The sequence below is a fragment of the Sapajus apella genome, unplaced genomic scaffold (assembly GCF_009761245.1).
Source record: "Sapajus apella isolate SASKATOON/1434 unplaced genomic scaffold, GSC_monkey_1.0 scaffold5, whole genome shotgun sequence".
Taxonomy (NCBI): Eukaryota; Metazoa; Chordata; class Mammalia; order Primates; family Cebidae; genus Sapajus; species Sapajus apella.
Window position 1 is genome coordinate 31,337,037 of NW_022436945.1, and position 17,494 is coordinate 31,354,530.

General features: G+C 33.6%; 1 protein-coding gene across 2 annotated transcripts in view; it reads left to right on the forward strand.

Annotated features, from left to right (window-relative positions):
* Nucleotides 1–17,494, forward strand: part of SLC30A9 (solute carrier family 30 member 9) — a 103,782-nt gene that overhangs the window by 77,892 nt on the left and 8,396 nt on the right. For both annotated transcript variants that reach the window (XM_032274058.1, XM_032274059.1), the window contains 7 exons: nt 504–559; nt 3,004–3,139; nt 5,724–5,763; nt 6,956–7,027; nt 7,490–7,597; nt 10,608–10,773; nt 15,593–15,722. In XM_032274058.1, coding sequence (XP_032129949.1) covers nt 504–559; nt 3,004–3,139; nt 5,724–5,763; nt 6,956–7,027; nt 7,490–7,597; nt 10,608–10,773; nt 15,593–15,722 — 708 coding nt within the window. The remainder of the gene's footprint in view (nt 1–503; nt 560–3,003; nt 3,140–5,723; nt 5,764–6,955; nt 7,028–7,489; nt 7,598–10,607; nt 10,774–15,592; nt 15,723–17,494) is intronic.

Here is a 17,494-nt window from a genome sequence, read left to right on the forward strand (position 1 = left end):
TGCCTCTCTTCAGAGATGTAAGCATAGTTACATGCATGTTCTTTTTAACCTAAAAGTGCTTTATATGTGGTTTATAAAAACGACAAAGCATAAATTCTGTACTCTACATACTGTTCCTAACTTGCTTTTTTCTCTTCTTCCACTTAATGGTATGTCTAGGAGCTTTATCTGTGTCAGTATAGAAAGCTCTACTCTAACCCTATTTTTTTTTTAGCCTGCTGTAGAAGTAATTTATGGTTTATCATTTCTTTTGTCATTCCCAATTGATGGATTTGTTTTAGGTTGCTTTCATATTTCTCATCTTTATAAACAATGGTGTTTTGAACCCCTTAGAGTTCATCTTTATTTTTCTAAGGTAAGTACTAGAAACCAGAATTGCTGGGCCATTGGACATGCATATGTTGAGTGTTTCTTTATCAGCTTGCACCCTACACATTGGCTTCACCATATTATACTCTCCATCTTGCTAATGATTATTTACCTTTTTTTCTTCTTCTTCATAGGGTTTACTAGCATTGGGCATCAGTAAGTCTGTTCAAACACCAGATCCTTCTCATCCGTAAGGACATTGCCTTATTTTATTTTTGTTTGTTTTGGCGCCAAGTCATTGAAATAAAAAATTTCAGAAATCTTCAATTTATATACCTGCAGTGTGTTAAAGATTTGGTCATTTCTTCCACTGTAGTATCTAAAATGCAGAACTCACCACTGTGTCAAAGTAAATTCAAGGTATAATTTGAAAATGGAGTTATTTTTATGCTTTGCAGCACAGCATGGAGATCTTGTTTTCTTCATATTTGATAATAAAGCACATATTTTGATCTTAGAGATCTGCTTTATTTTGGTCCAAGGAAACATATATTCTAGATTTAGACTCATAGACTGTCCAATCTAAAATTTGGGTAACTTCTATTACATACAGACTTATTTTAGTCCTGTTTGTGATTAACAATTTGTATTTTGTTAATATTTCAGAATTATTTATTTGTAAAATGAGTATACTTTTTAGAATGTATTATTTTGAATCATAGCCATTATTTGATGCAGAGGTTTTTTTTCTATTGCTTCTATTAACATAACCATCTAAAATTTTTGAATTCCACATGCATCATTTTAAGACTAGCTTCAGTAAGAGAATTTGATAAATCTTAAGGCCAAAAAAACGCAGTTTTATTTCTGTAAAGGCATCTACCTCTGTTCTTTAGAAATGCCTTTCTTTACTTGAAAGCAGTACTACTATTTTCCTATAAATGATATACTTGAATGTTCTGTAACTGTCAGTAAGCTAATATAGAGAATAGTTCTTTAGTGTGTTAATTACACATCATTACAGTGTTCTACCATCTTAAGAAAATTTTTTTTTCTTGGCCAGTTTTATATATGAAAGATTTTTAAAAAGAAGGTGAAAATTTTAAATTTTAGGTTGTGAAGATTTCTTCTCAAGGTATTTTTATAGTCTACTTTAGTGCTGCCCAACAGAATTTTCTGCAATTGTGGAAATATTCTGTATCTGTCCAGTATGGTAGTAGCTAACTACATGTAGCTATTGAGCACTTGAAATGTGGCTAGTGCAACTGAAGAACTAAATTTTAAACTATATCTAGTTTTAATTTATTTAAGTTTAAATTGCCACATGTAGCTAGTGGCTCATCATATCGGACAGTTTAGGTCTGCATAATTAAAATTTTCAATAAGAATTAATAGTTTCTCGAAATCAACTAAAGTATAAGTAATGCCATTTATTTTAGATATTAATTTACTTTAAATAAATATATATTCTGTATTACTTTGGGGGTAACTTTAGAAGAAAGTAAATTTTTCTGCCGGGCATGGTGGCTCAAGCCTGTAATCCCAGCACTTTGGGAGGCTGAGGCGGGTGGATCACGAGGTCAAGAGATCGAGACCATCCTGGTCAACACAGTGAAACCCCATCTCTACTAAAACTACAAAAAATCAGCTGGGCATGGTGGCGCGTGCCTGTAATCCCAGCTACTCAGGAGGTTGAGGCAGGAGAATTGCCTGAACCCAGGAGGCGGAGGTTGCGGTGAGCCGAGATCGCGCCATTGCACTCCAGCCTGGGTAACAAGAGTGAAACTACGTCTCAAAAAAGAAAAAGAAAGTAAATTTTTCTGAGTGAGCTGTCGCATTGTCACATCTCTAAACTGGGAATTTCCTGTGGCAGGATTACATCTTTGCAAAAAGGAATTCCAAGAGCAGTTTGATTAAGAATTCTTGTTTATATTTGTATTTCTCAGAAGAGTGCCACTGAGTTTGAGTTTGGAACTAAATTTTCCAGGAAATGTTTTTATGAAAGAGTGATTTTTTTCCTCCTCTAGTATGTTATTAATATATTTTGAACACCTTTAATACTAAGTATTATGTCAGTTCTTACAATAATACAAAATAATGTACATATTGATGAAGCGTGCTTGAAAAATAATTGAGATTTCAACACCATGAAAACACCCAGAAAACTGAAGATCTTACTTCTAGTAATAGATAAAAGTTCCTGTGTGCTAACCTGTTCGGAACTAGCAACAAATTATGTGTTGTAAACTTCTGTATCCAGCATCAAATTATAGGTAATATAAATCATAGACTGCTGCACAAAAAGATGAAAATATTCAGTTAAAAGCTGCATTACAAGGAAATTTAAATGTTATCCTGTTCATTAAACATCTGAATGCATTTTTTAAAAGATAAATTTTACGAGGATTTGTGGTACATAACAGTAAAGTGGCTCTCTAAATCAAAATAGGCTATTTGGAAAAGAGATTAGAAAATACCTGAATTAAATGGTATTCACTTTATTTTTATGTATTTTCAAAGATCTTACAGTTTTTTTTCCACTTTACATATTGCTTTTCAAGCTTAGCACTTGCATCTTAGTATAAAATTATGACATCTTGATATACTGAGTCTTTTTCATTGACCTATTAAGCTTATATTTTTAAAGGAAACCATTCGTATTTCTTGCAAACTATATTCTTTTCTATTTTTCAGGTACGGATTTTCGAATATGCGCTATATTTCTTCACTAATTAGTGGTGTTGGTATTTTCATGATGGGTGCAGGACTATCTTGGTACCATGGAGTCATGGGATTGCTTCATCCTCAACCAATAGAATCCCTTCTATGGGTAATCCTCTTTTTTTCTCTCCAGTTTTAAAGTCTTATGACGTAGTGATTGTGTACAATAGAAAGCCTTTGTCATACTGGTGTTAAAGAATGACATATACCTTCTTGGCTGTGTAATATAGGATTATGTATCTGTAGTTTATTTTTTAGAATGTGACTGGACATAACCTCTAAATCCATAAGATTCAATGATGTTGCCGGGCGCGGTGGCTCACGCCCGTAATCCCAGCACTTTGGGAGGCCGAGGCGGGTGGATCACGAGGTCAAGAGATCGAGACCATCCTGGTCAACACGGTGAAACCCCATCTCTACTAAAACTACAAAAAATCAGCTGGGCATGGTGGTGCGTGCCTGTAATCCCAGCTACTCAGGAGGCTGAGACAGGAGAATTGCCTGAACCCAGGAGGCGGAGGTTGCGGTGAGCCGAGATCACGCCATTGCACTCCAGCCTGGGTAACAAGAGCGAAACTCCGTCTCCAAAAAAAAAAAAAAAAAAAAAAAAAAAAAAAAGATTCAATGATGTTGAACAAGATCTATGGAGGTACCAATTATCAAACCCTGTCTCCTCGGTTAAAATCTTGGGAAGTTGCTTTAATTTCTCCAGTTACTGTTGAGGAATAAGAAAACCCTCTGTTCACTTTTGGTCCCAAGAATAGTCTCATTTCAATAATTAAAATATCCAGTCCCATGTAATAGGAAGCCTGCACTGGGGGAACAGGAGGATGGCAGGATGATCACCCGTATGATCCCCTCTAGGGCTCTGCTCCTCTCTCCTATTCCCTAGGCAGTGTTGAAAGTTGGGATAGGGGACAAAATCATACTACTCTACTGACTACACTGTTATTTTGCATTGGTTTCCTCTGGCCTTTGTAGATGTTTAAAGCTGTCTTTTTTTCCCCCCATGGACACTTCTTGGAGATTACCCTGCTTGGCTACTCTGGCTATGGCTGCCCAAATTGGTCACGTAGCCCACCCTCTCAGCTCTGCATCTCATGGTGTGGTTCCAGACAGTGCTGAAGTTGTCTTGCATTTGGGAAGAATGCCCTTTGAGCAGTTGATGTCCTTATAAAAGACTCCTAGGGACCTGTGTGTTAAAACAGACATCTGTAACACACTTTCCATGGGAGTGCAGGTTTTTGCTTTTTTAATCAAGCCCAGTGATGTACTCTGCTGATAATAGCCAATATCAGTTAGTAGACTTGCATATGATGTATCACTCAGCTATGCATCAGACAGTTTGCTGTGATATCCAGTATCCCGGCGGCACACATCAAGCTTACTGAGCAATCTTAGCAGCTCAACAGCTTTCACCAAAGAAATCTTTACTTTTGGCCGCCTCAACCTCTTCTTCCTATATGGTCTAGAGGATGTGAAGTTAGCATGTAGTCTAGTGGGTAGAGGCCCCAGGCTTGGGCTACCTTCTGTGCAAGGCCTAAATAGATGGTATAACACCTTTTTTGGAATGTGGGGATATTTGTACCTGTTTTTTTCTGTATTTTGGGTTGTAGTCGGAACTAGGCAGAATTAGTCTGTCTAGTTCTTTAATATCCTGTTATCTCATGCAAATCTGCTTAATAACAAGCCCATTAAACTAAGCTTATTTGTTATTCTCTAGTTTCCTATAGTTTTGATTGACTAGTATCTTACCATAATACATTTCATGTAATTAAAACAAACAAATGTATTTCCTCCATTCTGAAAAGATGTGGCCACATTATGGGTACTTCATTGTCCTAGCATTCTTCTAATTTGTATAACATCACTTTGCAGAGGCAAAGCAGTCTCTGGAGTTAGAGATTAGTAATTAGTGGCTGGGCGTGGTGGCTAACACCTGTAATTCCAGCACTTTGGAGGCCAAGGCGGGCGGATCACCTGAGGTCGGGAGTTCAAGACCAGCCTGACCAACATGGTGAAACCCTGTCTTAAAAAAAAAGAGAGAGATTAGGAAATTAGTTAAATTTTCAGTTGTGTATAAGTTTTAAAACTTGTAAAAGCTCTTGGGTGTTTCATTAACGAAATGGGTTTCCATTAGACTATAGCCCTGTTTAAAATAGTGTTGGACTGGGTTCAAAGTTTTTAAACATCTATTTTAGGAAAGCCTAGGGTTCTAAACATTGCTGAAAATTCTGTAGATGTTTTGTTCATATTTCATTAAAATAAAATTGTGTTGCTAGGTTAAATCTTTTTTTTTTTTTTTTTCACCCAGGACTAAAGCTTTTCTTGCCATCTTTAATTCAAGAGTATCCTGGGATTACAGGGAATGCGGTGTTACCAAAAAAAAAAAAAAATTGGTTACTGTTTATAACTACTTATCTTTCTGAATCAGGATTTTCTTGATATTAGACATCCAAGTAAAATCCAGAAATTACTTGGATTTGGGTGTGGCTCTTGTTTATCTGGTGTCCACAACCCCTGATGTCAGATCATATCTCATTGTCCTCATCTGAGTTGTTTCCCATTAGTAACCTTATTGTCTGGCTTAGATTTGAGTTTATGTTTTTGTTTTAGACATTACAGACTTTATATATGAACAATTGTGATTGCAAGTACTTAATGTATGCTTTATTTTAATATTTCTTTCCTAGGCCTATTGTATTTTAGCAGGATCATTATTATCTGAAGGAGGTATGTACTGTCACAAAGTATGTCTCTATTCTTAATTTAGTAATATATATTCACCTGCCCATTATTATAGTTTGCTAAGTTCTGTTGATTAAAAAAAAGTAAGTGTGGGAATAGGCATCTAAGCTTTCTCTACTTTTAGGGAGTAAAGTCTTTGTATAATGTGCTGTGGTTGTTCCTATAATGGATAGCTATAGGTGTGTGTATAAGTATGCCGTGCCACGGGATGTCATCCTGGCCAGGGCTCATTTCTTCTTATGTCCTGAGCTGCCAGGATAGGCTCAAGTAGGTGATAATCAGACAGTTGCAGGACAATAACTGATGTGGTATGAAAGCGCTCAGCAAGCCCACCATATTTGTTGTTATCTTTGAACTCTGTGGTGTTCAGAGGTGTGTCTTACAATTTTCACTTTGCAAACATTATTCCTTGATTGAACCCACTACCACTACTATTGCCGTTACTCACTGAGTCACTAAAAATTGGATAAATAATTATTTTACTTACTTAAAAGGGAAAGTATGTTTTATTTTTGAGTATCATAATACTCAAAACATTTGAAATGGAGTATAAAAAATATAACTAAACTGAACTTTTAAAAATCAGAGTTTAATAGTGTGAATCAGAAGAATCCTGGCTCTTGTCATACAAATATTTCAAAGTGTTTGAAATATACAGCTATAGAAGAATGATGAGAGAACTGCTAATATCAGTATAAAACTGCCTGATTCACTGCTGTACTCATGTTCACTTCTGAAACATTTTAACTTTCTACGTATAATGTTCCCTTCATCTCTTTTTAAAATTAATGTTATGTTTAATTGACAGATCTTGATTATATAAGTTTATGGGGCCCCTCATCTTTTGAAAGTCTATAAAATGGTTGTAACACCACCTGCCTCAAATGACTGGGAGGCTCAAAAGTGATTGTGGCTAGTGTGGTGCTGCCAAATAGAAACTCTTTAATAAACTAAGGCTGTTGTTACTAGCAGTTACATTTAGTTATTATGGTTTAGAATTATGGGGTTCACTTTAGCATAATGATTAATTAATAATCACTAGTTAACATAGAACTTTTCCTTATTGCCAACCCTAGTTTTAAAATGTTGTGCCTATTTGTTTATCTTTTGAGATGCCATCTTTAAAGTTTGGAGGCCTGAAGTTTCTGTCTTGCTGATATGAATGCTTTTCTTTTAGCAACACTTCTTGTTGCTGTAAATGAACTTCGTAGGAGTGCTCGGGCCAAAGGAATGTCATTTTACAAATATGGTATGTATTTTAGAAATCAGGTGTTTGTTTCACCTCTTTTATTTGCTTCAAATTACTTAGTGCTATTATTGCTTTGTTCCTAATAGATATGTACAAAATATATCTGCATATTGTCCCTGTGTGGCTCTTACATATCCTTCATCCCTTATTAAAATGTAGTATAGAAATTTGAACATGGATACCTTATGTTGGGATTTGACTTAAGTGAACTAAGTTATTTCTTTATATAGTTGTATAACTTGAGAAAGTAATTTGACTTTAGGTATCAGTTATTGTTGACATTTAAACCAAGAAATTATGTTTGCATTGAACAAGGTTTTGAAAATCATGATCTCTCATATACTTTTTAAATCTTAATTTATGTCTTGATTTTTTAAATGGATACTTATTAAAATGTTATCTGATAGTGTCAAGTTAAGATTTTAGAAATTTTCTTTTCTTGTCTCTTCCCCAATGACTAAGTAATGGAAAGTCGTGATCCTAGCACAAATGTCATATTATTGGAGGATACTGCTGCAGTCTTGGGAGTTATAATAGCAGCCACTTGCATGGGCCTTACTTCTATAACAGGTAAATATTTCCTAAATTATAGGTGATTTATTTGTCCTACTTAAATAATTCTCTAATATTTGGGAATTTTCTCTTATATCATTGAATAATATTAAACCAATAAATTGTTAAATATTAATTCCATACTGATCATTGACTTGTATAAGACATTTGGTCAGCAAAAGTATTCAGGTTTATTTGAATTAAAAATGTCTCTAAATTAGAAATAAGAAACGCTATTAGTAGAGTATTTCTGTAATACTGTAAATCTTTCTAACTGTGACTTAAAAAATTGTACAATCACTCTGAACTTTTTATTTATATATTGAAAGTGTAGATAATATTTGCCTTGGTAACCTAATAGGTTTATTAAGAAAATATGAGAGCTTTAATGAACTCTAAAGTTCTAGACAAATATACAGTAGGCCCTCAAATAACATTGTTTTCTTCAACTTGATTTTGTTATAACATTGTTGAGAAAAAAAATCAGTTCCTAACTGGGGGCCACCATCTCTGTGGAGTTTGCTCATTCTTCCTTTATCTGCATGGGTTTTCTTCAGGCACTCCAACTTCCTCCCACATCACAGTGCTGTGCATGTTCAGTAAAATGGGGTGTCTAAATCGTCCCAGTCTAAGTGAGTGTGGGTGTGTGTGTAAGTGTGCCCTGCCATGGGATGGCATCCTGGCCAGGGCTGGTTAGGATAGGCTCAATTAGGTGATAATCAGACAGATGCAGGACAGTAACCAATGTATGAAAGCACTTTGCAAGCCCACTTATTTGTGATTATTTTTGAATTATGTGGTGGTAAGAGCTGTTCCTTATAATTTTCACTTTGCAAACATTTATTCCTTGATTTAACCCACCACCACCATTACTGCCAATACTCACTGATTTACCAAAAATTGGGTAAATAATTATTTTACATAGTTTTTATTAAATTTTTGAAAATGTGTATGTAGCTCACATTTATTTCAGTGTTCAATATTAGACATGTTTTGGGTCTTAGAAGTTCAGTGATGTTTTTGTGACCAGAAATATGCCATAGGAACTTAACACTTGTTTATATCAGTTAGCTTATGGTAAAATTTGTTTTTTTATATGTTGTTTCCTGTAAAGTCACAGTTTCTGAGAACCTATTGACAACGTGAGGACTTACTGTATATTGTTACTCTTGTTCATTTGTCTTTTTCCACCCTTATTGCCAATAATAACTACTGTTACCTTCCTATTTCTTTAACTCTAAGTTGGTTCTGTCTTCATTTTGGTAGCAAATTAAGTGTTTTGAGGGCACTACAATATAGGTAAATTAAAAGACAAAATCTATTTAATTTTATTTTCTAAAGCAAAAGAACCATTTAACATGAAAAGACTCAATTTATGAAGTTGGAATTCTCTTGGAAAGGAACTTCTTCCATTCTTCTCTATTTGTCCTTACATATTTAAAATAATTTTAAGTGACAGGCTTCCACAGTTCTGCAGTGTTTCTTCAAAAAGTCTGAAATATGAACACTTCTTTCTCATTTTGAGTGTGCATTTTAAGACCAAACCGGCATTCTCTGTTGTTTATTGTGATCCAAAATATTTGTAAAAATGTTGATTGTTTTTCTGATTGACCATATAGTTTTAGACTGTTTTTGAACATAAATTATTAGCAAAATTTTAGGCTTAAGAAAAGTGTGACTTGATGCAGAAGTCAACTTTGAATAATTTATTTTATTTTACATAATAATAGAAACCAATCAAATCAAACTTACAAAAATATGTAATGTATTTTAATGAATTAAATTTTACTTAATTAGCTAATTTATTCAAATTAAATAGCATGCCAAGAAATAAAAGTTTTCTTTAAAAAGGTATTTTCTTTCCGCTAATACTCCTGTGATTTCTATAAGAGTACATAAATGTACATATTTAAATAAAAATAACTTTAAATTTGGATTTCTAAAGAGCAATATTTGATTTTGAGCTATATAATTACAACACTTCTAATGGATAATGTTTTACAAGTGTATCATTTTTAGCACTTAGTATAGATAAACAAGTGTGCTTTCTAGTGTTACAGCTTAGCAAAATTATGTTTTATCAAGCATTTAAAGAGTTAAATATAATATTGATGACATTTCATATTTGGAATAAAAAGACTTCTAGTCATAAAAGTCATGTGTAAAATTTATTATAAAAATTTAAAATGTATTTATTAGTGTCTGTTATGTAAATACTACCTATACATTCATAGATGATAAGCCAGCCTTTCTCATTGGTTCTGGGAGAGAAGCCCTAACAACCTAAGGCAAACATTAGCATCAGAATCACCTAAAGGGCTTAGGGAAACACATAATGTGAAAACCCACATCCAGAATTTTTGATTCAGAAGGCCTGAAATGAGGCCTGAGAATTTGCTTCTCTACGAAGTTTTCAAGTGATGCTGCTGGTCCAGGAATCACACTTTGAGAACCACCACCTTGAGGCACATATGACATGTAATGAATTAACTTCTCTCCTTTGTATCTAAAATGATACCAGCTATATATCATCCTTGGTTGGACGAGAAGAGTCACCCATATTATTTTCTGTAGGCTTTAATTCTCTTACAGAACATTAGTAGGAAGAAGACACAGAAAATGGTTTCTTTCAGCTTTTGATTTCACTGTTATTTTTGTCTATATGGTATAGGAAGACTGCTATTGATGTATCTAAAAGAAATGGACTCTTCATCGTGTCATTTTTTGGTATATGGTATCTTTAATATGAATGTGCTCTGAAACTTTATATATGTAATGACAAATTACAAGTCAGAGATCTTAAACAATTATGGCACACAATATTCTTATGTAATATGGAGCAAATTGTAGCATCCTCATTTTGTAGTATACTAAAATTATTAGTAGTCATTAAAAGAAGTAATTAAAGAAATTAGGACTAAATTTCAAGTGCCTTGATTTACTAGTTCTGGTTCTTTGCTCTCTATAAACTTCACTGAAATAATGGAAAATGTTAATTTACTGATTTTTTTTAATGTGCTTTATTTAGGCAATCCACTGTATGACAGCCTAGGTTCTTTGGGTGTGGGCACCTTATTAGGCGTGGTCTCAGCATTCCTCATCTACACTAATACAGAAGCACTCTTAGGGCGGTCCATCCAGCCAGAACAAGTACAGCGGCTCACTGAACTCCTGGAGAATGACCCATCAGTAAGGTCAGCCTTATTCCAGTAATCCTATTAAGGCTTACAAAAACATATTAAAAAACAGAAATGCTTGGTTTGTAAAAACTTCCAGAGAAAGTTTTGGATTCCTGGTCGTCAGAACTTTTTAATATTTTACTTTTCAGAATTATAATCTTGGAAGAAAGAGTACACTTAGGAAACTCCTTATAAGTTCCCTTTTAAATTTTGTATACATCTGAGTTTTAGAATAAGGAACAGTCAGATGATATAATGAGAATAGAAGTTTGCAAAGTAGTTGCCTTCTTAATGTGGACATAATGTGGAACCTGTAGAGTTGCCGTATATTCGCATTGCAATTACAAATTGAACATAAATTCAAAAAGATTTTTATTCATTGGGAAATGATTACCAAATTAAATATAATTTATATTTATTTTGAAAATAGACTCTTTGTTTTAGCTTATTTTAAATATTTTTCTTATAATCTTTCTCTTTTAAATTATTAAAACTAAGGAACTGGAGACAGGAGATAATCAGCAGAAGCAATATAGAATTCTAGTAGTGCTTTTCAGTGAAATTCCAGCGGCATTGTGGTTTTTTTAATGAAGTGAAAGAACAAACCTTTAAAAACCCAATTTTCTACTAACTCGCCCTATTTTTTTTCAAACTTTAAAATAAGAAAATGTTTTGTGTTATACTTGAAATATTTAAAGTAAATCTTTTAAAAATGACCTGTATATCTGAGCTAGTAAAACATATTAATGATTACTAGATGTATATTTTATGCACTATATGTTTATTCTTGAAAAGTAACTATCTCATTGGAACAAGATTAGAAGTTGAGAGATGGGCGCAGTGACACATGCCTATAGTTCCAGCTACTTAGGAGGCTTAGGCAGGAGGATCACGTGAGGCCAGGAGTTTGAGACTTAAGTCTTCTACTTATAGTATTCAATGATCATGTCTGTGAATACCACCCACAGCACTATAGCCTGGGCAGCTGAGCATTCTTAAAATCAGTATTAGAGTTAGAAACATAATGTGAGATAATCCAAATTAATATCCTTCCCATGTGATGTTTTTGTCTGGTTTTGGTATTAAGATAATACTGGCTTCAGAGAATGAGTTGGGAAGTGTTCTCTCCAATTTTTTTGGAAGAGTTTTGTGAATAATTGATGTTAGCTTCTTTAAATGGTAGAATTCAGCTAGCTGGATGTGGGCTTTGCTGTGTGGGTAGTTTTTTGATTAGTAATTCTATCTCTTGTTATAGATCTGTTCAGATGGTCTGTTTCTTCTTGACCTAAAAGTTTAAGTAGTTTGTATTCTAGGAATTGTCTTTTGCTTTTAAATTACCTAATTTGCTGGTATACGGCTATTTATAATATTCCTTTATAATCCATTTTATTTCTTTAGTGTTGGTACTAATGTCTCATCTTTTCATTTCTGTAATTTGAATCTTCTCTTCTCTTGTTTAGTTTGGCTAAAGATTTATTCATTTTCTTGATTTTTCTAAAGAACCAGCTTATGGTTTAATTGACTTTCTCTATTGTTTTTCTATTTTCATTTTCATGAATTTCTGCTTTAATCTTTATTATTTTATTCCTTCTACTTGCTTTCAGGTTAGTTTGCTCTTTTTCCAGTGTCTTAAGGTTAAGCTTTTAATTTGATGTTTCTTCTTTTTTAAAATAGACAATCATAGCTACAAATTTTCCTTTAAGTATTGCACTGTATACATTTTGGTGTATTGTGCCATGTTCATTAATCTACCAGTATTTTCTAATTTCTTTTTTTCTTTTCAGTTATTTAGGGAAGTATGTTACTTAATTTGTATATATTTGCAAGTTTCAAAGATTTCTTTCCATTATTGATTTATTATTTTGTTCTATTATGGTCTAAGAATATATATTATTCCTGTCCTTTTAAATTTACAGAGGTTTGTTTTATGGCCTTACATATAGTCGATCTTGGATAATATTCATGAGTACTTGGAAGAAAATATATTCTGCTGTTGTTCTGTAGAGTGTTCTGTAGATGTTTGTTATATCTAATTGGTTTATAGTGTTCAAGATTTCAATTTCCATAACGATCTCCTTGTCCTCTTGTTCTATCCTTTTTTTTTTCTTTTTAAGATGGAGTTTTGTTCTTGTCGCCCATGCTGGAGTGCAGTGGTGCGATCTTGGCTCACTGCAACCTCCGCCGCCTGGCCTCACCCTCCAAAGTATCTGGGATTACAGGCACTCATCACCATGCTCAGCTAATTTTTGTATTTTTAGTAGAGATGGGGTTTCACCTTGTTGGCCAGTCTAGTCTCAAACTCCTGACCTCAGGTGATCCACCCACCTTGGCTTCCCAAAGTGCTGGGTGTGAGCACTGCGCTCGGCCTCTATCCATTAATTGAAAGTATTGAAGTCTCTAGTTATTATTGTTGAATTACTGTTTCTCCATTTCTTCTCAGTTTTGGCATCACATATTTTGGTGCTCTGTTGTTGGTACATATATGTTTATAATTTTGCATATATTGTTTAATAAGCAACGTCTGAAAAAAGAGCTACAAACTGAAAGACTGGCAAATTCGAAATTTTCTGGAAGAGTGAAAACCTATGGATTAAATTGTTGGAAAAAATACATGATAGTAATCCAGAAAATTTATGCAATTTTTTAAACAGTGTATTAGTTACCTACTGCTGTGTGACAAATTGGCCCAAAACTTAGTGGTTTAAACAACATATTATCATCTTAAAGTTTCTGTGAGTCAGGAATCAGGGCACAGCTTATTTGAGTCTTCTATTTCAGGGTTTCTCGCAGACTGTAATCAAGGCATTGACTGGGATTATAGTCGTCTCCTGGGGAAGGGGTTGCTTCTAACCTTATTCACATGATTGTTGGCAAGATTTAGCTCTTTGCCACATGGGCCTCTTCAACATGGCAGCTTGCTTAATCAAAGAGTACAAGCTGATTAAGGCAATAGACAGTGAGTATAAACAAGACAAAAGTCATAGCTTAGTCACCTGGTGTTGGAAATGACATCTCATCACTTTGTCTCATTTGGTAGGTCTAGCCCACATTCAGGGAGAATTACACAAGGGCTTGTGTATACCAGGCAGGGATTGATCATTGGGAGCCATATGAGAAGCTGCCTGTCCCAAACAGTTATCTGTTTGTAGTTAGTTATGTGTAAGAACATAAGGAAAAAGTATGTCTAAATATATTTATTAGTTGCTACTTACATATCAACCAAATAATGAAATTTATTAATACTCTGTGAAGACTAAAGTAGAAGTGCTTTTTGAAAATGAATAAATATGTTCTGTGAGTTACCAGGAGAGGAAAAAAAAAGGAATAAATGATACAGCCTCTTGCCAATCTGAACAAATTTTGTTTTCACTGGAGCACATGTAACTTTATAAATATTAAAACATTAATTCTTGTTTCACCCTTGATGGTTGATTAAAATATAGCTTCATTAGATGGATAAAAAAATTAGGACTCAGTGTTTAGTAACCTCCTCAGGATCACTCAGAAATCAGAGTCTAATGTTTTAAGAACACTTGGAGTCTTACTTAGGATTGTTTTTCTAGTAGATCTCTATGTCCTCAGAATTCAGAGTGTTTAGTTATATATGTTGTACAGAAAAAGATCTTATGGTGATCACTGTAGAAAGAAGAGAATTTCTCAACAGTTCCTAGGCAAGATTGATTCCTGAGGGTTAGGGCAGGAGGGATGAAAAGTAGTTATGCTTGAGTATATGCTTTCCTGTCTGGGAGGCAAAAGGGTATGATGCAAAGACCGCTGGGCTTGGGTATCTGAAGAGCTGGGCTGGGGAGTCCTGGTCTGCTGTTTACTAGTGGAATTACCTTGAGCAAGTCACTTATGCCCCTCTGGGATGGTTTTGTCATCTATAAAATAAAGATGTCACTGTACCCACTTTATGAAAGCCATTCATTAAATGCCTGCCTTATAGTTTGTACTATATTAAACATTTTATATATATATTAGCTCATTATTCCTAACATCAATCCCATGTAGCAGTTATTATTAACCTCATTCTAATAGAGATCTTCACAGCATTGTATGAAGACTTTTAAAGAAGCCAGTGACCATATACTTGGTTAGTATACTCTTATAAATTACTATTATAAATTAAAACAAATTTTTATATGGCATGTAGGAAATTGGTAAGTGGATATATGGAGACAAAGGCTTATGAAATAAAATGACATTTTAGAAAAGTGATTTAGAGTTAATGAATTTTCTTTTTTTTTTTTTTTTTTTTTTGAAACCATCTCATCCTGCCCAGGCCGGAGTGCAGTGGCACAATCTCGGCTCACTGCAACCTCTGCCTCCTGGGTTCAAGCGATTCTCCTGCCTCAGTCTCCCGAGTAGCTGGAATTATAGGCATGCGCCACCACGCCCAGCTTTTTGTAGTTTTAGTGGACAGGGTTTCACCATGGTGGTTGGGCTGGTCTGAAACTTCTGATCTCAGGTGATCCACTCGCCTCGGCCTCCCAAAGTGCTGGGATTACAGGTGTGAGACAGTGCGCCTAGCTGAGTTAATGAATTTTTAATACACAAGCTTTACAACTCATATGTATACAAATTACCATAAAATAACATTTGTTAAATTTGCACGTTTCTATGATATCATGCAAAAAAAAAAAAAAAAAGCTAAATGGACAGCGGACCTTGGAAAATGATGAGTGGTACTTAATAGTGAATATTCTGAAACCATCTTGGTCCATTTTTGTCACTAGTGGGGAAAAAAAACAAGAATTCAAGACTTTGTGCTATTAAAGTATATATATGTGTATGCATGTATAAATAAATCTGTATGCATTGTTATTGATTGCAGGGCAATTCATGATGTTAAAGCCACAGATCTGGGATTAGGTAAAGTAAGATTTAAGGCAGAAGTAGATTTTGATGGGCGAGTTGTTACAAGATCATATTTGGAAAAACAAGATTTTGACCAAATGTTACAAGTAAGTTTATTTATTTATCATTTCATTACATAACTGAGGGTTAGAAAAATACTTTTAAGGTAAACAAAATGAAATTTTTTTTATAGGTCGTAAAGACACTTGAGCTCTCAACTTCTTAGCTTCCAAAATTTGACGGAGACCTTTTTATTTACTATGGAAGGATTCAGAGGAGACAGCAGAAGAACAAATTTACTATTAAGTGCTTGCTATGTGCATTTAATCTTTTTACTCTGATTTACTCTCAACAACCCTGTTCTTTCAACAATGAAATAACATTTTTATTTTAACATATAGGGAAATTGAGACACAGAAAGATTAAGTCACTTACCTGAAGTTGCAGTGCCATAGAGATGAAGTCATATATGACTTTAGATCTGCCTGACTCCAGAATCTATTTTTTAATTAAGAATAGTTTAAGAGAATTTATAAAAGAGAATATAATGAACAGCACAGAGGTTACCACTTGCTGCTCTCCAGCTCTTAACATCTTGCTCTATAGTGTGTTTGCTTAAGGTCTTAAAGAAATCAATTACAATAACAGTTCAAGCCCCTATTTTCTGTTTCTAGATCTCATTCTTCATCTATCCCTAGAATTAAACATTATGCTGAATTTGGTACCTGTCTTTTCCATTCAGATTGTTGTACTTTTCAGCATTTTTAGTATAATATGTAACATTTTGAATGTTTAAAAATTGATATAAATGGTATCAAAGTATATGTATGCAGTGCTACAATTTGCATAACAACGCATTTTTTAGATTCCTTCATGTTAATTTATATATCTCAAGTCAATTTACTTTCATTGTTATAGAGTATTTCATCCTATGAATATGCTGTAATTTATTTATTTTGTGTCTAGTTATAGACATATTACTTCCAGTGTAAAACGATTAGGAATAATGCCGTGATTGTATTCTCACACATTTCCTTGTTCACATATATGAAAGCTTTTTTAGTGTGGTGTATATATAGATAGCTAGATTTTAAATAGGTGGTCCATTGAATGTACTTATCTTCAACTTGCCTAGATCTTACCAAATTATTTTCCAAAGTGTGTCAATTTAACTTCCATCATTATATATCAAAGTTCTTTGTTCATAGTCTTACATGATTGTATTGATAGAGTTTTAAAATTTTTGCCAGTTTGTCAGGCGTGAAATAGTATCTTGTTCTAATTTTATTTCTTGGAGCATTGAGGTTAGTAAACGTTGAAGTTCATTGACCAGTGGAGTTTCCTCTACATTGCTGCCTGATTTTTCATGATTTGTATTATTCTTATAGATTTGAAACTCCTTATTTTTCATATCATATTTGTACAATATATTTATGTAATAATTATGTAAATTATACAAAGAATATAATTCTTTGTATAAATGTAATTTATAAATTTACATTCTTTGTATAAATGTAGTTCTTTTTTTCCAGTTTGTAACTTCCTTTTCTTTTTGTTATTATACAAAAGATTTAATATGATTTTTAATTTTAATGTCAGATTTGTAATCTTTTCCCCTATGCTTTTTATTCTTTTGCATGAAAAATCCTTCCATATCCCAATATCATAAAAATATCCTCTTCTCTTCTAGTAGTGTTTTGGTTTGTTTTTTACCCTTTTATCTTTCATCCACTTCAAACTATTTGTTTAATGATCGGAGATAGCGATTAAATTTTTTTTCTTATGGGAAAATAGTTATTCTAAAACTATTTATTGACTATGTTATCTCCCCAGTAATTTTGTAGTGCTACCTATGTGTAGTATTGTACTCAATTTCCTT